Here is a 21,479-nt window from a genome sequence, read left to right as displayed (position 1 = left end):
ATACACAAACATATATATAAATACATACACACAAAATCAGATACTTTACCTCTTAGTTGACAAATATATGCTTGGTTTTAAAACAACTCATTGATGATAAAAGTGGTAATCAAGATGTATTCTCATCTCCTGCCCCAGCCAAAAAAAAAGTAGAATTGCTAGGTCAAAAAGAATATAACTATATTTTATTCTTCCTAAAATAACATTAATCAAACTCTATTGTGGGCTCATTAGCATGCTCATCACTGATATCTTTGTAGAAGAGAATATCCAAATGATATTTATTAGACCAAATTAGACTAAACAGCCTTTCTTGTCATCTCACAGGACAGGACTAAAGCTCATATCCTATAACTTTGGTGCACACACTCAGAAAATAAAAAAGCTAGATAAATGCTACATTAGAATGCTGCATGATAATCTTCACTCCGTGTTAATGAAAACACCTCCACCAATGAAATTTTCAATAAATGTCACTCAAACCACCCTCCTATGTTATATCGCATGTGTCCATGTCTCTGCACTCTCACCAACAAGTATTTTGAGAACTGCTTTGTCTACTGATCTGTTTTTCTACTGATCTGTTTGATAAACCTATGATTTCCCCCCTTTCTTAACATAAACCAAAAAGGTAGGAAACAAAACCTAGTGAATAAGATTACATATTTCAATATTAGCTCTCTGATAGTATCCCATGGAAGTAATAAGTAATAGCCTCAATTACTATATATTTCTATTTTACTTCACTTTAAGATTTCTGAGCATATTTAAGTAACACAGAGACCAATATAAAGAAATAAACTAGACACCAAAATTATAATGGAACTAGAGCAACCAGCACACACAGTGACATAAAGTCTGGCTAGACAGAGGCCCTACACCTAGGGACAAAAATAACAGGTCACCTTAAACCAGTAGGATGGGTGGAGATATAAAATAGTCCAGTCCCACAACCGTATTTGGCAACTGAGAATTGGGAGGGTTATCTTGGCTGCAGAGCCCCCTCTCCAACCTGAGGAGTGAGGAGTCCTGGCCCCACTCTGGGATCCCCAACATGGGGTTCCCATGCCAGGAAGAGAAGTCTCCACAATCTCTGGTTGTGAAAACCAGCAGAGATTATGGCTGAATGATGAGGGCTGCATAAGTTGCAGACGTTCCTCTTAAAGGGCCTATGCATGGACTAACTGACAGACTCTCTTACTCTGAGCTCTAGCACTGAGGCAGCTGCTCAAGGAGCACCAGGGACATATGGGAAGACACCGAGCTGTTGGCCTTCAGGACAAGGGCTGAAGGGGTGGCTTTCTCCCAGAAAGAAAGTGCTGTCCGTATCTAATGTTCCTTTGTTGAGCTCTCCCTGCTCCTAGCCTGCAGACACAGGTGCTGCCATAGCTGAGTTGCCATCAAACTGGATAACACAGGTCGCTCTGCCCAGGTGACTACCTGAGAGTCCGCCTCTCTCAACTTGTTGGGCCCACCGAAGCTGCTTCCAGTGGTTTATTCCATACAAATGGCCTGTCTTGGTTTTTGCTGCAGACCTTCCTAAAATCTCTCAAAGACTCACAAAACCCAAAGCAGCAGCATTTGGCCTTGGTGCGCCCTGTACTTCTTGCTGAGAAGCCTCAAGCCTAGCATAAGCGGCAGCCAACTTCAGTTTCTGGCTTGGATTCCTGAGCCACCTATGTGCCCAGCACAGGTGGCAGCCATTTGTGGATTGCTTGGTGACTCCTAATAGGTGGTCCCAGAGGCACACAGGCTGTGGCTGAACTTGGCCTGCAGCTAGACCTCCCAAGACTGTGCCACTGAGCCCCACAGGACACATATTAGATAAAGTCACTCTACAAAGATCAAGAGACTTAGGAGCCCTAACTAATACACAGAAACAGAGGGAGGCAGCCAAAATGGGGAGAAAAGAAACATGTCCCACATGAAAGAAGAGTACAAAGCTCCAGAAAAAGAACTTAACAAAATGGAGGCAAGCAATCTACCAGATGCAGAGTTCAAAACATGGGTTATAAAAATGCTCAATCAACTTAGAGGAAGAGTAGATGAACTCAGTGAGAACTTTAACAAAGAAATAAAAAACATAAAAATGAAAATGGAAAACATAATAGGGAACCAGTCAGAAATGAAGAATACAGTATCTGAGATGAAGAGTACATTAGAGGAAATCAGCAGAGTAGATGAAGTGGAGGATCAAGGATGGGGTAGCGGAAGATACCCAATCAGAACAACAAGAAAAAAGAATCTGAAAAAATGAAGATAGTTTAAGGGGTCTCTGGGACAACATCAAGTTTAACAACATTCGCATAATCGGAGTACAAGTAGGAGAGCGAGCAAGGAATTGAAAACTTATTTGAAGAAATGACAGAAAACTTCCCTTAACCTGATGAAGGAAATAGACCTACAATCCTAGGAAGTTCAGAGAGTCCCAAACAAGATAAACCCAAAGAAGTTCACACCAAGACACACACATACTTAAAACATCAAAGGTTAAAGACAAAGAGAGAATCTTAAAAGCAGCAAGAGAAAAGCAATTAGTTACCTAAAAGGGAGCACCCATAAGACTGTCAGCTGATTTCTCAACAGAAACTTTGTAGGCCAGAGGGCTTGGCACAAAATACTCAAAATGATGAAAATCCAGGGCCTACAACCAAGATTATCCAGCTAAGCTATCATCTAGAATCGAAGGACAGATGAAGAGTTTTCCAGACAAGAAAAAGCTAAAGGAGTTCATCACCACCAAGTCAGTATTACAGGAAATGTTAGAGGGTACTTCTTTAAGAAGAAAAAAAAAAATATGTATCAAAAATATGAATAAAGATAGGCAAGAACTACATATCTATCAACAAGTACTTCAAATGAAAAAGAATTAAGTGCTCCAATCAAAAGATAGGGTGGCTAAATGGATGAAAAAACAAGACCTTTATGTCAGTTGCCTATAAGAGATTCACTTCAGGTTGAAAGACACACACAGATGGAAAGTAAAAGGATGGAAAAAGATATTTCATGATGGACCTAGAGGGTATTGTGCTGAATGAGGTAAGTCAGACAGAGAAAGATAAATGACATATGATTTCACGTACATGTGGAATCTAAAGAACAAAATAAATGCACACACACAAAACCCAGAAACAAACTCATAGATACAGAGAACATTTTGAGGGTTACCAGATGGCAGGGGAGTTTTAGGGGGATCGGTGTAAAAGGGGGAAGGGATAAGAAGTACAAATTGGTAGTTACAAAACAGGGGGAAGGGATAAGAAGTACGAATTGGTAGTTACAAAACAGTCATGGAAATATAAAGTACAACATAAAGAATGTAGTCAATAGTGTTGTAATAACTGTATGGTGTCAGACGGGTGCTATATTTATTGGGGTGATCGCCTTGTGAGTTATATAGATGTCTAATCACTATGTTGTCCACTTGAAACTAATATTGTATGCCAACTATAATTGAAAAATAAAAAATATTATGAAAAAAAGAAGTAAACTAAAAATATCAAAGACCAAGTTCATAAAAGATTTCAAATATTTCTCTGAAAATATCAGACCTGTATTTTAGAAATATTTCATTCCTTGTTTAACAATATATATTTATAAATATGTGAATATAAAGATATACAGACCTTAATGAATGAAGTATTCTTGAAAATTTTATACGGAAAACCAGTTAACTTTAATTTCTTCACAATTTTTATGGATTTATCTAGATCAAGGACAACTCCTGTGGCAGCAATCCGGAAATCAGGCTAAAAAGGAAACCCCCAAAATTTGAATTAATGCACAGTAATCACTAGAGAAAAATTACAATTCTCTGTGATGTAATAAATTACCAATGTACATTTCACTTACAATCAGCTAAGAACAAAAAAGACTGACCATGCAAAACAGAATTTTAACAAAAGCAATCTGAAACTATAATACATGTAAGCCAAACTAATAATAATATCTTCTATATTTTCCTGACGTGGTTTCATAGCAACATAATTTCACAACAATGACCTATTTGGAATAAAAAGAAATATGAAAATTTGGTCAATGTTTAAGAAATTAAATTTTGTACCTCCAGGGTGGACTCCATCTGCTTATTATTCTATTTACTTTTCTGTTAAATGGGGCCAATAATACGTGCTCTGACTGATCAGATGAAGACTGTGAACACACTTTGCTAAACTAATATTACAGGGCGTATTCTTACATCTACCTGGTAATCAATATAGCCTCAGAACCTGCTATAGTTGATAGCACATGGTGAGCACTACCTAAATATTTTTAGAAAAATAAGTCCAAAAAGCACATAGAAATATTAAATGTCACCAGTACTATTACAATTCTTCTTCTATCTCCCTCTTCCACACTCTCACAACCTACTTAAAAAGATGTAGGAAAATTAAAAGCAGAAAATTTACTTTACACCTTACAAATTTTCAACTTAAAGGTTCATGTACATACTCCATATTCAAGATATATTTCTCAAACACAATCTGTAAAATAAAACATCCAAGATACTTACTATTATGCCACTGACAGACTGTACTGCCAAGAAGCCAGTTCCTTGTGGAGTGATAGGACCTTAAATAAAACAGAAAAAAATATATATATAGTGAACCACAAAATATGGAATCTGTTTTAAATATATATACTCCAATCCAGAAAAAAGAGAAAAATCTTATGAATTGGGATTTCATGAAAGGAAAAAAGCAAAACTATAATGATAAGGCCTAAAAGGTTTAAATTAACCTAAAAGCAAATTATTCTAATCACATTTTACCCCAGAAGGTTGCTCCACAATGCATGTGCTGTGGGGTATATTTTAAAAGCCTCTGCCTTCCATTGTGGTCTTCAATATAATAGAGTGGGGTGGTCTGAAACCTCCTCCATCCTACAGAAAAAATGATTGGATCTCGGGACTTGAGGATTTTCTTATACCAACGATGTTTCTTCAAACGCATCTGAGGGAAGAGGAAATCTCAGTAAGATTATTGGTGAAAGTATGTTAAAAAAAAAAAAAAACCCTTCAATTTTAAGAATGTAGCAAAGAGTACCTACCTGTACATATCCAACATTGCCCTCACTATTGCCCAAACCACCCAAAATAATTGGGTAATGAGGATCAAAGTTAAGCACGAATTCACAGGGAACATTCTCTATCTCAATTCGGACATACATCCCAGGTCGAAAACCCTCATATTGAACTCTGGCTTCATCATCTTGATCTTCGAATTCTGCCCGGTTAAGCTAGATATGAGAGGGGACGAAAAAACAATAAAAACCCTACAATGCTGTTTTCTAAAGTTAATATTTAAAAAATGAGCAATTTCTAAATAAAGGAACCATGCACAGAATTATTTAGGCCTTACCCTAACTAAAAATAATAGACATTTTATCTTCACAGTTTGTTCAGTATATGTCCCAACAATTATTTTCTCTGTTGTTCCAAGGTATAGCAAATGTGAACAACTCTGAAAGGAGCCCTTAATGTTGGTCAGCAAACACTCTCAGCTTCTCCAGTCTATACTTTCTTTTCTTATTCTCCAAACAATTATTTCAGTTTTTCTCCTTTCTTCAAACACCTAATATCCACCTCCTCACTGTCACTCTTAGCTGTTGACTATTTCCTAATTCATTCAAAAACTAAGCAATCTGAAAGAACTTCCATAGGCAATCTCTTTACTAGGGCTTAGGCCCATATCCAGTCTTTTATTATAGTTCTACATTGTTCAATATAGTAGCCATACATGGCTTTTTGAATTGAAATGAATTAAAATTAAATTTAAAATTTAATTGAAATTTAACTGAAATTAAATTGAAATTAAAAATTCAGTTCCTTAATCACATTAGCCACATTTCAAGTGATCAGTATCAACATGTGGCTAGCAGCTACAATACAGTACAGCACAGATATATATTTCCCTTATCACAGAAAGTTCTACTGGGTAGCTGTTATAGATTATTTATCAATGTGTCTATTTAAGGTCAAACTTCATTTGCACAATAGATATGCACTCTTGGACTTTATTCCAACATATTTTGCTGTTATTTCTCTCATCTTAAAACCTTCTTTTGACTCCACTTCCTCCAACTTGTCCTCCATTTCTCTGTTTGTCTCTAAAGAAAATGCCACAGAAGTTTTCTACAGCTTCAGTCTTTAGTTCTTCTGCTCCCATTCTTTTAAATTCCTTAAAATCACACTTTAACCCACACTCCATAAAAATGCTTGCTAGAGACACTTCCTAATCCAATGGTCAAATGTGTTTTAACTGTAGTTAACATATCAGTGAGATTTAAAAAAATTTATCACTTCCTTCTATAGCGGCTTTCAGCATACCTCATATTCTTAGATTTCTTCTGTCTCCTGAGCACTGCTCAATCTCCATTGCTGCTTATTCTTCTCTGCCCAGTCTCTTACAATGACATACCCAGAGTCATCCTGGTTCTCTCCTCTCCTGTCTCTTTACTCACTCCCCAGTTATCCCATCCATCTCATGGCATTAAGTAGCATCTAGATGTTGAGAACCATACAACTAAGTACTTGGCCCCAACCTCTCTACAGAACTCCTCACTGGCTACTTGACACTTCCACTTGTCTGAAAGATAACTCAAACCTAACAGAGCCAAACTTCATCTTCCCAGACAAACCTATACCAACTAGAAGCTTTTGTATCTTACTTATGACAACTCAATTCCTTCAATAAGTCATATTATTTTCTCTCTCACATGCCCCGCATTCAATCCACCAGGAAATCCTATTGATCTGCCTTTCAAATAAAGTACACTCGGAATGTGACTCACCTCCATAGCCACACATCTTCCCTGCCACACACTTCCCCAAACCCTGGTATGAGCTACTTTAATCTTACTTAACTCTTGCCAGAGCAATCCTCTTATAGGTAATTAGATAGTACATGTCTCTCCTCTGTTCAAATGGGCTTCCATTTCACTCAGAGTAAGAAAAAAAAAGCCAGTCTTTTACAATGGTGCACAAGGTTCTAAGTGATTTTAAATTGTAAATGCCTGAAACAAAGACCAAGTGACATTCCTTGGTCACTTTGTCAAAGGTCAGTACAGATTTGGAACCACTATGTTAATGACTAACCAGGAGATGCTTCTTTGACTAGATGAAGGCCTAGATTGAGCAAAGCCTTGTGACTGCATTTTACAAATCATATACTTCACTGCATAAGGCATATTAAGGTATGTTCCAGCTTATAGAGATTTCTGGTGCCCCACTTGTCAAAGAACAACTCAAACACTCACCATCAACTGCGTACATATCTTCATCTTTCAGAGTGAGTGCATCAGCCTGCTCAGTATCCCCAGGCAAAAGGGCTAGACTATCTTTCTTTTAGCATTCCACATGCTCCTCTTTTCTCCAGATCTGATCTTAACTCAAAATATTCCCTGAATTCTGATCAAGGCGAATTTTAAAAAACCTTTCCTGGAGAGCAACAGTGTGTGCATAAGCCACACAGATCAAGAATCACCTATTCATTCAAATGACTTATGGTTCCACGGAGCAGTAATTATAATGCTAAGGCAATGCTGGCATTTAAATAAACACTCTATCTCAAATCACTACCCTGTAATATCCTCAGAAGTGGCAGCAGTGTCTCAGCCATTTATTTCCTCAGCACTTAATGCTTGGTAAAAAATAAGCACTAATATCTTTCTAGTGAATTTCTGACCAAAGAAATTAGTAGATGACTGCATGAATAAACACATACATCTCCATCTCGACCTAGGGGTCTAAATGAGAGGCACAGAAGCAGGTCAGGGAGCAGATATCTAAAAAACATTAAGTATTCACAACACTAGATTATAGCCTTGAAATGAGGCTGATAGGATCTGAGTTTTCTTACCTGCGCTTGTTTCTGCATTTCTTCTTTAAGATCATCGAAGTATGAGCTTTCTCCTTCATCGTATTCTGCATCAAACATCTCCTTCAATTTTCTCTTCTTATCCAAATGCTTTTTCTTGGCACTTTCCTCTGGGTCAATTTCTTCCTTAACTTCTTCCTCTATATCTTCAATCTTAAATTTCCAGAAGAGAAAATTTTGTAAAAGTTTGTGGAGATCTTTTCTTTAAACTTAAAGGAGATTTTAAAAGTTCTACTGAGCTGCAAGAATCTTAAGTATGAGCATCAGGAAAACAAAACAAAACACAGCCTTCAGCTCGAAATACCATGTATTGCTACAAGAGACATTTAGAGCATCGAAGAAGGATTGTAATTAGTATCAATATGATGGCTAAGTGGAGGGCCAGGGGAAAGAGGGAGCAATTGGGGTCATCGTTTTATGAACATTATAGATGTCTAACCAATGTACTGTACACTTGAAATTAATTTAAATAAATAAATTTTTTTTAAAAGACAGACAGACATCTGCATTATAATTAACTGCCATTCCTTAATCTGTCTAGGAATGCCAAATGTGAATAAAAATAACAGCAAGTGTCCCCAACCTAGATGCTCCCAGATATTGTTCTAAAGAAATCTTAGGGAGAACAGGGAATTAGTTTTTCCAAATGGCACTTAAATTTAAGAAGAGAATGTGGCAAAAGGAATGGTGAAAAGGAAGACAGTGACTCAGGAGCTAAAACTTTCAATGACTGAAGAATCGTAATTCAATGACAAGAAGAGGCAATAGGTATTACCCAAAAGAATCAAAAATAACAAATAAAGCAATGACTTTTGATCCATCACCACCCTCCATACTTTTAGGAAGGAATTCATCCAGTCTCTAATCTACACAGATAACAAGATTTGAATTTCTCAAAACAGGCTTCTCTCAGAATATACTGAACACAGATCAAGGACCAGTGGCTAATGGTAAGCCATGGTAAAGTCATACCTGAGTATCCGGGTCTGATTTTCCCTTGTGCATGTTACCTGTTTCCAGGTCTTCAAAGTCACCATAGAGCTCCTCTAGGAAAAGAACATCCGAATGATTCCTCTATGAATAGGGTCTGCATATGACACTTTAGTACCACCCAACACCAGGTGGACAGTGCATTCTACGTCCCAAACTTTGTTTTTACTATTCCCATTGCTACACACCCCAGAAGAATCCTGCACTTACATAGGTTTCTTTTTCCTGTTAAATTCTATTTCATCGCCTGTTAAGTAAACAAACACAATCCACATTTCCATACTTTACTTCAACACACCACAAAACCAAGAGCTATTTTTCCAGTATAGCTAACAGACACTGCATTGCCTCTGAGATGCACACAAAGGTGGCATACATGGCCCTGCAGGTGAGACCTTAAAACCAACAGTTCAAAGAGTGACTGTAAAAACGAGTCTCAACAGTAAGATCAACACAACACAATCATGTGACATACCTAGGGAAAATCTTATATTATATAAAATACATCATTTAGAGTAGGTGTAGTACCTAAAACAGTGCTGAGCACACATGACGAGCTCATTTATTCATTCATTTTTTGGAGCTCTAAGTTAAGTCATGGGTTTTATCCTTAATAGAAGTAGACAAGTTAAAACTCCTTTGGGAGGCAACTTTAGAAGGGTATTAAAACATTTTCATGCAAGAAAGAACCAAAGAGTCAAAGGATATATAAAAGATGGGAAGACTACACTGTAATAAAAACAAAAAAGGATAACATACTTAGGAATAAGAAATGTGCTGTATCTTTATTTTAAAATTTATTAAAGATTTAATATGCTACCAAAGGATACATGGAATAAGATTAGCTAACACTTTTAAGTGCTTTACATACCAGAGAATGCTCTAAGTACTTTACATACCTTAACTACATTTCTCAATATAACCCAATGAAGATGGTATTATTAATATTACTTACTGAATAAAGATTACCATGTGTTTAGAAGGAAGACTCAATACCATTAAGATGCCAATTCTCCCTTTAACATAATAAAATACCAGACTTACACATCAATAAATACCTTAAATGTAAACGGCATAAATACACCAATCAAGAGACAGATTGGCAGAGAGGATTAAAACACATAACCCTACTATATGCTGTTTATAAGAACCTCACTCCAAATTTAACGACCTAAGTAGATTAAGGACAGAGAAAGATATACCATGCAAATTCATCTTTAAAAAAAGCAGAAGTACTATATAAATATCAAGTAATTTCAGAGCAAAGAAAATTATCAGGGCCAGAGAGGGGCTTCATTGAACTATAAGACTTATAATTTCATGTACTGTCCTGACAGCTTTGAGCCTCACAAGGTACCAAAGGCCTAGCTGTGAGTAGGCCTGCCAGACATGCTCTCATCCTATGAAAAAGGATCCCTACCATACCAGTGTTTTTTATCATTTGGGCCAACTGTACTCACCCAGTCCTCAACCTAACAGGTTTCATTTCACCTCTCTGCCAGACTATGATTTTATTCAAAAAAGCTAATCACATTTTCCCAATGGAACCAACAGTCATCTCATGCTCTTTTAACTAAAAAGCCTGCTTCCCAAATATAATCCCTGCATGGTATGCAGTGTCATCTTCCTTCAGGCTGTGAGTGTACATGACTAATAAACTGCTGTTGATATCATCTGCCTAGTGTCAGGTATTGGCTGTTCAGCCATACCCATAACCATAGGGCTGGAATCTTTCCCTCACCAATGGGGTAAATAGGTGACTATAATTTACAATTACAAATGGATCAATCCACCAAGAAGACATTAACAATCCTAAATGTGTATATACCAAACAGAGCCTCGAACATATGAAGCAAAAATTGATAGAGCTGAAAGAATAGATAAATCTATAATTATACTTGGCAACTTCAACATCTTCCTCTCATCAACCAATAAAAACTAGATAGAAGATCAGTGAAGATACTAAAGATTTGAATTACACAGCCAATCCATAAGAACTTGACACATATAGAACACTCTACCTAACAACAGCAGAATACACAATTTTTAAAGTACCCATAGCACATCTACAAAGATGGGGCACATTCTGGGTAATAAAGCAAATCGCAACAAATCTAAATGGCTTAAAATCATAAGCATATGTTCTTAGTACATAATGTAATTAAATCAATAACAAAGACAACAGAAAAATTTCTAAACATTTGGTAATTAAACAACACGCTTCTAAATAATTCGTAGGTCAAAGATAAGTCTCAGGAATATAAAAATGCATAGAACTAAATGAAAATGAAAATACAACTAATATGAAAAGTTGTGGAGTACAGCTAAATAGTGCTGACAGGGCAATTTACAGCACTAAATGCTCACATTAGAAATGAGATAAATGTCAAACCAATAATCTAAGAAAATTTAAAAGTGCAAAATAATCTAAGACAAGCAAAGAACAGAAATAATAAAATGCAGAAGTCAATGAAATTGAAAACTGGAAAACAGAAAAATCAACAAAACAAAAAATGTTTATTTGAAAAAAATCAACAAAATTAATAAACCTTAATGACAAAGATAAAAAGAGAGAAGGCACAAATCACAAATATCAAGATTGAAACCAAGTATTATCAAAATAGATTTTGCAGCCATTAAAAGGATATTAAGGGAATACTATGAACATTATACTCAGAATACCAAAGCTGGCCTCTTGGAGAAGGCACTTAATGGAACTTTTACTTCTCCAATAGGCCTTGAAATTCTGTGAAAACCACAAGCTATCGAAATTCAGGCAAGATGGAATAGACAACTTAGAGTCTTATAACCAATAAAGAAATAAAATTTGTAATTATAAGCTCCCCAAAAGATCTCTAGGACCTGATAGTTTCACTGGAGAATTATATCAAACATTTAAGAATTCATCCCAATTCTATACAATTTCTTCCAGAAAACAGAAAAATTTGGAACACTTTCCAACTCATTTTATGAGACCAGTATTACACTGATACTAAAAACAGTAAAGACAATACAAACAAAACTAACAACATTACAGACCAGTATTTCTCATGCACTTAGACATAAAATTCTTCAACAAAATACTACCAAATGAAATTCGACAGCATATAAAAAGCATTATATGCCATGACCAAGTGGGATTTATTCCAGATATGCGAGGCAGTTCAACATTCAAAAATTAATCAATGTAATCCACTATATCAAAGTGTAAAGAATAAAATTCACATGATCCTATCAATTGACACTGAAAAGCATTTGACAAAATTCAACACTCACTCATGATTAAAACAAACAAACAAAAACCGAAAACACCTCTTAGTATAGTAGCAATAAAGAGGAACAGAGCCCAGAAGGAGCATCCACAGAAAAACCAAACTAACATCATACAGTGAAAAACACTGAGAATAAGGCAGGATTTCCACTCTTAATGCTAGTCCTAGCCATTACAATAAGGAAAAATAAAAATAAAAAGTATATAGAAATCAAAGACAGGTTGAAAAGGACAATACTGTCCCTATTGGCAGATAACATGACTGCCTATGCAGAAAATCCCAAGCTATCTACAAAAAAAAAACAAACCAAAAAACAAACTTCCTTGAAGAAGTGAGTTCAGAATAAGAGACAAACAAAAATCAATCAAAATGAAATAAAATCAATCAAAATAAAATCAATCAAAACGAAATAAGCATAAACTTATCAAAATATATTCTCCATTAGTGTGCTGAAAAATCAGATTTAAATAAATGGACAGATATACCATGTTCCTGGATCGGAATACTCAAAATAGTAAAGATTCTCCCAAAATTGATCTATAGGTTTAATGTGACTCCCATCAAAATTCAAGTAGATTTTTTGTAGACATAGATAAGCTTATTTTAAAATTCATATGCAATATTACAGGTCCTAGGATAGATAAACCAATCTTAAAAAAGAAGAGTACAGTGAGAGAAATCACTCTAACCAATATTGTTTACTGCATAACTACAATAACTAAGATAGTTGGTATTGGTGGAGGGACTGACATATAAATGAATGAAACGGAAGAACCCAGAAACATACCCACACAAAGATGCTCAACTAATCTTTGACAAAGATGCAAAAGTAATTAATGGAACAAAAAGTGCTGGAGGAATTATACATCCACAGGCAAAAATATAAACCTTGACCTAAACCTCACATCTTATCAAAAAAAGCAAAATTAAATTGATTACAGACATAAACAAAAAAAGTTATAAAACTTTTAGAAAATAACATAGGAGAAAATCTTTATTATCTAGGAATAGAAAATAGTTCTCAAACATGACATCGACTACATGATCCCTAAAACAAAGTTATAAATTGGGCCTCATTAAAATTAAAAATTTTTGCTCTGTGAAAGGCCCTATTAAGAAAATAAAAATAGAAACTATAGGAGAAAAATATCTGCAAGCCACATATCCAACAATGAAATAAAATATAAAAGAACTCTCAATATTCAACAGTTAAAAAAATAAAAACCTATCCGATTAGATAAAGGGCAAAAGATATCCACGGACATTTTACCAAAGAATATATACAGGTGGCAAATAAGCACATGAAAAAATGCTCAACATCATTAGCCACCAGGGAAATATGAGTCCATAGCCTCTTGATCCATGTGTGCTTGTGCTGTCTGCTATCAGTTCAACATCCAAATCAAAATTTGGGTGGGAGGTCTATTAGTATAATAACATCACATCAACAAATCTAATAAGGAAAAAACACAATAACTCAAGACATAACAAAAATGCATTAAAACTTAATCAAAAATATAAAATTGCTTAGAAACAAGAAATATATGGTAATGAAAAAAAACTTTAGAGATAGAAGATTTAAATAGGAGTAGAATGTGTTCCTGGACAAAACTAAATACTATACAAAAGTTTCAATTATTCTCAAATTAATTTTTTAGTTTAATGTAAAACTATTAAAAAAAAACATACTTCATTATTTACCAAAATAGTTTTCAAAGTTAATTTACTGACCTATGAATTATCAAAACTAAAAACAACTGATAATATCCAGTTTTGGTCAAGATATAGAGAAAACTGCTTGCTTATATACCGTACTAATTAGGAATATGAAAGTCAGGACATTAGTCTAGGGCAACTTAAGTTCAGAATTAAAATGTATATACTCTTTGACAAAGTAATTCCATTTCTAAGTATATGCTCTACAGAAATGTTCCCATAAATTGTTAAGGATGTTCACTGTGATTTTATTTCTAAGAATAAAAACTGAAAAAAAATTGAATGGTAGTGTTAAAAACTTGAAGGCCCATTAACACAACATACAGTCATTAAAAAGAATGAGGTTACAGTCAAGATAGTGGAGTAGGTAAATGCTATGCTTCCCTCCTCACAACTATATAAAGATTACAACTAGACTATGTTTTATGTCTATGACTAGCCATCATTGGGAGTTGCCTGAAGTCTAGATGAACAGAAGTATTACAACAGGGAAACAGAGAAGAGGCCACCTGGAGATTGGTAGGTGGGGCAGAGATGTGAAACGAGTTGGTCCCATACCCACATGCGGCAGTTGAGAATTGGAAGAAGTATCTCAGCTGCGGAGATCCTCCCAGAAGAGTGAGGGGTCCTGGCCCCATGCCAGCTCCCCAGCCCAGGGTTCCAGTGCAAGTGAAGAGAATTCCTCACAACTACTGGCTGTGAAAACCAGTGGAGATTGTGCAGAGTGAGTCAAAGGGCTGAGGGAGTCACAGACTTTCCAATTAAGGGGCCCGTGCCTGAACTTGCTCATTGATGGACTCACTCGCTCTGAGTTTCAGCTCTGGGGCAGCAGCCAGAGGCGTGCCGGGGACATATAGGAGGTCCTAAGTTGTCTAACTCCACGGTGAGGATTGGAGGGGCAGCTTTCTCTCAGACAGAAGTGCTGGCAGTATCCATTATTCCTTTGTTGAGCCATTCCCCGACCGGCTTGCAGACCCAGGCAAGCGCCATATCTCAGCAGTCTCCATCAATGTAGGTAACGCTGGTCATCCAACCTTGAAGATTCCAAGACCTTGCTCCTCCCAACATGCGGGCCCACTGAAGCTGCTTCCAGTGGGTTTTCCATACAAACAGCCTGTCTTGGCTCATACTGTGGACTCTCCCAAAATCTCTCAAAGGTTCACAATATCTAAACAAGGAGCATCTGGCCTTGGAATGCCCTGTATTCCTTGCTGAGCAGCCCCAAGCCCAGCACTAGTTGCAGCCGGCCACAGTTTGCAGCTTAGCCTCTTAAAGCACTTCCAAGCCCAGCATGGTGGCAGTCATCTGCAGATTGCTTGGTGGCTCATGCCAGGTGACCCCAGGCAGGGCACAGGCTGCAGCTGAACTTGGCTTGAGGCAGCGCCCCTCCCAGGGGGCCTTGGCCTGCATATCTGATGGCTGCCTTCAGTCTGAGCCGGAGCACCACCTGGAGTCACGACTGAGGATGACACACCCAAAGGACAGGCAGGGCAGGCACCAGAGCCCTGCTAAAGTGAGTCTTGCTCCTCCACTGGTCATGGCCAGTCATAACACAATAAGCCCAAGGGTCAATCCCTCGCACTGATGTGTAAATAGCAACCAAAGCTCAACTACAACAGGAGGGCACACACAACCCATACAAGGGACACACATGGAGTACCTGGCTCGGGTGACCAAGGAAGACGGCTACTGGGCCCCACAGCACACCTACTATATAAGACCAAGTTACTAAAACTGGGAGACAGGGCGGCACTATCTAAACATAGAAACAAACACAGAAAGGAAGCCAAATGAGAAGACAAAAAAAAAAAAACATATCCCAAGTGAAGGCATAAAACAGAGCTCCAGAAAAAGAACTAAACAAAATGGAGACATGCAATCTACCAGATGCAGAGTTCAAAACATTGCTTATAAGGATGCTGAATGAACTTAGGGGAAGAGTAAATGAACTCAGTGAGAACTTTAACATAGAGATAGAAAACATAAAAAGAACCAGTTAGAAACGAAGAATACAATAACTGAAATGAAGAACACCTTAGGAGGAATTAATAGTAGATTAGATGAAGTGGAGGATCGAATCAGCAATTTAGAAGATAAGGCAGCAGAAAACACCTAATCAGAACAGCAACAAGAAAAAATAATCCAAAAAAATAAAAAGAGATAGTTTAAGGGGCCTCTGGGACAACATCAAGTGTACCAACATTAGTATCATAGGGGTACCACAAAGAGAAGAGAGCAAGGAATTAAACACATTCGAAGAAATGACTGAATATTTCCCTAACTTGGTTAAGGAAACAGACATACAAGCCCAAGAAATGCAGAGTCCCAAACAAGATGAGCCCAAAGAGGCCCACACCAAGACACATGCATAATTAAAATGCCAAAGGTTAAAGACAAAGAGAATCTTAAAAGCAGCAAGAGAAAAGCAGTTAGTTATCTACAAGGGAGCACCTATAAGACCGGCAGCTGATTTCTCAACAGAAACTTTGTAGGCCAGAGTGATTGGTACAAAATATTCACAGTAAAGAAAATCCAGGACTTACAATCCAGCAAAGCTATCATTTAGAACTGAAGAATAGATAAAGAGCTTCCCAGACAAGAAAAAGCTAAAGGAGTTCATCACCATCAAGCCAGTATTACAGGAAATGTTAGACAGATTTAAGAAGAAAAAATGAAAAAAAAAGAAAAAATATATGAATAATAAAATAGCAATCACTACATATCTAGCAACAATCAAAAGACAGGGTGGCTCAGTGGATAAGAAAACAAGACCATTACCTATGCTGCCTACAAGAGACTCACTTTGGATTGAAAGATGCACAGAGACTAAAAGTAAAGGGATAAAGAAAGATGTTGCATGAAAATGTCAACAAACAAAAATTGGGGGTGTCAATACTTATACCAGACAAAATAGACTTTAAAACAAAGGGTATAACAAGAGACAAAGAAAGACCCAATGATCTCACTTCTGGTTATTTAACTGAAGAAACACAAAACACTACTTTGAGGGACACGTGAACCCATATGTTCATTGCAGCATTACTGACAGTAGCCAAAATATGGAGGCATCCTAGATGTCCATAAAGAAATGAATGAATAAAGAAAAGGTGGTATGTATATATATAAAATGGATATATACATGTGTGTATATATACACACATATATATATACACATACATATATATATATGCATATATATATATGTATATGTATATATATATGTGTGTATATGCAAGCCATACGCAAGAATGAAATCTTGCCACCTGCAACAACATTGATGGACCTAGATGGTATTTGCTGAGTGGAGTAGTCAGACAAAGACAAATGTCATATGTGGAATCTAGAGAATAGGATAAACAAACAAACAACAGAAACAAGCTCATATGTACAGAGAGCATTTTGGTGGTTGTCAGATTGGGGATGAAGGGTTGGGTTAAGGGGGAGGGGATTAAGAGGTACAAATTGGTAGTGACAAGATAGTCATGGGGATGTATAGTATGGGGAATATGGTGAGTAGTATTGTAATGTATGGTGTCAGATGGGTACTAGATTTATCAGGATGATCACTTCATAAGTTAAATAAATGTCTAATCACTGTGCTGTAAACCTGAAATATAATATTGTATGTCACCTATAATTGAAAAAAAGATAAAAATTTAAAAAAAAAAGAATGAGTTTATTCCATAGATTAAGGATGTCTTAAGTCACATATATTCGAGTAAAACATGTTAGATTAAATAGCATTTTTATGTTAGAACATGTTAGATTAAATAGCATTTTTATGGGAACAAAAAATTATATCACACTCTTAACAGTGACTACACTCCCACAAGCTAGGAGTGGTAAGGAAAGATGACTCAGGAGTACTAAGTCCCAAATTTCTATATTCCAATATTTAAAGTTTTTGTGTTTGACTAATCTGCAAGTGTTACTGTTACTTTTATTTAAAGAAAAAATATAAAAATTAAATAGAAGTTACTCTAAAAGAACTGGTGTGAATGTGAAGAAAATTAAGAAAATAATAAATGAGGTGAGTTGCCTTGGATTTCAAAAGGTATAAATATTTAATAGAGAAAAAATATGCTAATAGTATGATAATCAAAATAATCATCCAATAGCACAGAAGAAATGACCTTATAACTGACTGTTGATATACATACACATCTATACATGCATGTGCATGCACACACACACAATAGGAATGCATCATAAACCAACATTATCCAACCAACAGTGATAAAAAAATGATGATCTGCAAATAAAATGAAGTTGTTTCTTACAGAAGTTCCAGATGGGATCAAGTTAAATGTACAAAATCAAAGTATAAAAATGATTCTAGGGCTAGTCATACAAAATTTAAGTGCTCAGTGACTGTACTGTGAGAGTTCATTCAAGGGCCTGGAATTAGCCTGAGCTCTTTTGCTAAAAAAACTCCCTCCAGGCAAGCACCCTTGGTCAACGCATTGCTTTAGAACCATGGGTTCAAGAAGTTTTAGGGTTGTTTGCTCTAGGAGTTTGTCATCACTGTTTATTGATAATGGAATTGAGGAGGTGAGACCCTCAGAGGGCTCTGTAGTAGCAGGAGCATGCCTCTAAGAGAAGCAACATGTGAAAACCCAGGCAAGACTATTTGGCTCACTGGTTTCCTGATGTTCAATAAAAGTGTGTCATGCTAATAGTCCTTACAGAAGGAGAAAGGCTAGAGCTGCACCTGGCCTCTGCAGACTCTGGGCTGTGTGGCAGCCTGTACTGCTGCTGCTATATCACTTCCTTTTTCCATAATAAACTGTAGATTTGGAAGTATTGTTGTTTGAATTATATGGATTTTTTAGTAATAGAAACCCATAAAAATGCCTCAGTTCTTGCAGTAATGCAAAAGAAATGTCTATGGAAAAATTAAAAGTAACGAAATCCCACCAAAAAGATTGATAGATCTAACTACACAATATTTTAAAATGTATGATTCATGTAATACTAAAAACTTTAAATGGTAAAAAGCAGAAAACTATATGAAACAAAGGATAAATATCCTTTAGAGAGTGATTTTACAAATCGTTAAAAAATACATTAACATATCATTAGAAAAATGGGCAAAGGACACAAAGAATTCACCAAAGAAATGTCACTCAACACATCTTATTCTCACTTACACATAATCAAAAAAAAAAATAGCCAGTTACAAATATAAGAAACTATTTTCATCTATCAAATTGGAAAAAAAAAATTTTATGGGTAATACTCAATATTGAAAGACAGTAACAAATTAATAAGTACTAAGATACACTTCTCACAGAATTAGAATGACTTTCTGAAAAATCTCTTGGTAACTGTGGTCCATAAAAATGACTCAACAATTCTTTTATGAATCTACCTTATAAAAACAAAAAATGTGGTCCAAGAGTTACTTCAAGGTGGTCCAAAGCAGAGTTATTAATAATATGGACAAAGTAAATTGTTTGTCTGTCAAATAACAAAACTATGAATTGAATTATAATGCTTGAATCATAAACAGAAAATCTTTTAAAAAATTTACTAACACAATTTATGTAAAATATTATAAATCAAAGTTGATATATATATATATGTGCATATATAATATATGAACGTATATAAAATTTTTAAATGACTATAAGTTTAATAAAAGTTTCTTTTTATAGATGGTGGGAGTTATAGTATAATATTAACTTTTTATTCCAAATGTTTTACAATGCACACTATATCATTTTTTTAGAAAGGAAAATAGAAATGATATTTGAGTACATTTTTCACATGCAAAATATCTATTTGTAACGAATACATGATAGAATTTATGGAAAGCTTCCCACTTTTCTTCAAGGTTCATATCTAATAAGTCAGTTAACCAAGGGGGGAAAACAAGATCATCATGAAAGGAATAACCAGAACTTTACCCATAACTCTTGTCAGGCAATTCATGCTTGACTATTATTTTTGACTAGTAAAGATATAAAGAAAATAAAATATAGAAAAGGCAGTCTTCTCTGAAAAATATAGCATGTTACTTACCATCTTCTGCTAAGATCTTGGCTGCATCTTTATCCTCTTCCCACTTTCCAGTCACAAAGCAATCTCTGATACTGTTCATAACCTTACACAGAAAAATCAGCATTTAATTGACAGTGAGAAAGTCTTATTAGTCCACTGACCTCATAAGTAAACAAATATTTACTAATTCAACTGATTTTCAAAGTTTATTAGTGTTAAGGCAATGCAGTTTAGACAGCGGCATTTTTCAGAAAGTTAATCTTACTATTTGATACTCTAGACATACTGTGTCTGTTTGAAAACTTAATTCCTTTGACCAACGATAATATTCAAAGACAAAATACTTTGTAGAGCATAGTAGTGCCAAGAATACTGATGAGATTCTTAGTCTCAGATCTGCCAGATAATCTAGTATATAGTAGATACTGTTTGCACCTCTCAAATACATATTAAACCCTTGTACACAACTCTCCACTTCAGAGTCTGTTTCCTGGGGAACCTAAAACAGCACATGTCATTCACTGCCAAGGCCTCAAAAACAAACTTACAGAAATCTTATATAGTTCCTAGTTTTCACCTGAATCATATTTTGGTTATGAATCGTGTTTTTCATACACAACCTCACTCTCAAAGAGTAGTCTTGAGGCTAGTATGATTACAATGGATGCAAAAGCAAATCTGTTCATTTACTCATTCCTTTATGCCTATAATTACTCACTAAATATTTACTGAACGTCTACTCTATGCCAAGAAGCTCTGTAAGCAAACTGTTCCCAAAAGATCCTTATTTCATGACGCTTAACGATCCACTTAGGGAAATCGAAAACCAACCAACCAATCAACCAAACAAAATAGAATCTCCATGATAAAAGCACTCAACAAACTAAGAATAAAAGGAAAACATGATAAAGAGCATCCATTAAAAAATCCACATCTGGCATCATATTTAATGATGAAAGACTGAGAGCTTTTTCTCTAAGGTCAGAAATAGAAGAAGGATGTCTACTTTTACTTCTATTCAACATTGTACTAGATGTTCTAGCCAGGGCTATTAAGAAAGAAATTGAAATAAAAAGCGTCCAGTTTAAAAAGGAAAACTATCTCTATTCACAGGTGATATGACCTGGTATACAGAAAATCCCAAGGAATCCAATGAAAAACTATCAGAACTAATAAATGAGTTCAGTAAGGTTGTAAGATACTAGTATTATATACAACAATAAATTTTATTTCTGTACACTAGCAATGAACGATCCAAAAATGAAATTATAACAGCATCAAAAAGAAAATGCTAGGAATAAATTCAACTAAAATTCAAAGCTTATATATACTCTTGATAACTACAAAACATTCTTGAAAGAAATTAAAGATCTAAACAAATAGAAAGGTATTCCATATTAATAGATCAGAAGACTTAATATTGTTAAGATAACAATACTATCCAAAGGGATCTACAAGATTCACTGCAATCCCTATCAGAATTCCAGTTGGCTTCTTTGTAGAAATGGAAAAGCTGCTCTTAAAATATAGAAAACACAAGAGATCCAAAATAGACAAAACAATCTTGAAAAAGGACAAAGTTGGAGTCACACTTCTCAATTTCAAAATTTAATATAAAGCA

At 35.6% G+C, this 21,479-nt stretch overlaps 1 protein-coding gene across 1 annotated transcript in view; it reads right to left on the bottom strand.

The window, feature by feature from the left end:
* The window catches only part of BMS1 (BMS1, ribosome biogenesis factor), a 42,236-nt gene that overhangs the window by 4,037 nt on the left and 16,720 nt on the right, over nucleotides 1–21,479 (bottom strand). Inside the window, exons 13-19 of the mRNA XM_006908366.3 lie at nucleotides 19,880–19,961; nucleotides 8,850–8,923; nucleotides 7,860–8,030; nucleotides 5,050–5,238; nucleotides 4,772–4,952; nucleotides 4,514–4,572; nucleotides 3,626–3,749 (exon numbers count right to left, since the gene is read on the bottom strand). Of these exons, the coding sequence (XP_006908428.1) occupies nucleotides 3,626–3,749; nucleotides 4,514–4,572; nucleotides 4,772–4,952; nucleotides 5,050–5,238; nucleotides 7,860–8,030; nucleotides 8,850–8,923; nucleotides 19,880–19,961 (880 nt within the window). The remainder of the gene's footprint in view (nucleotides 1–3,625; nucleotides 3,750–4,513; nucleotides 4,573–4,771; nucleotides 4,953–5,049; nucleotides 5,239–7,859; nucleotides 8,031–8,849; nucleotides 8,924–19,879; nucleotides 19,962–21,479) is intronic.

This window comes from Pteropus alecto, unplaced genomic scaffold (assembly GCF_000325575.1).
Source record: "Pteropus alecto unplaced genomic scaffold, ASM32557v1 scaffold333, whole genome shotgun sequence".
In the NCBI taxonomy this organism is placed as follows: Eukaryota; Metazoa; Chordata; class Mammalia; order Chiroptera; family Pteropodidae; genus Pteropus; species Pteropus alecto.
This window is presented reverse-complemented; position numbering and strand designations above follow the sequence as displayed.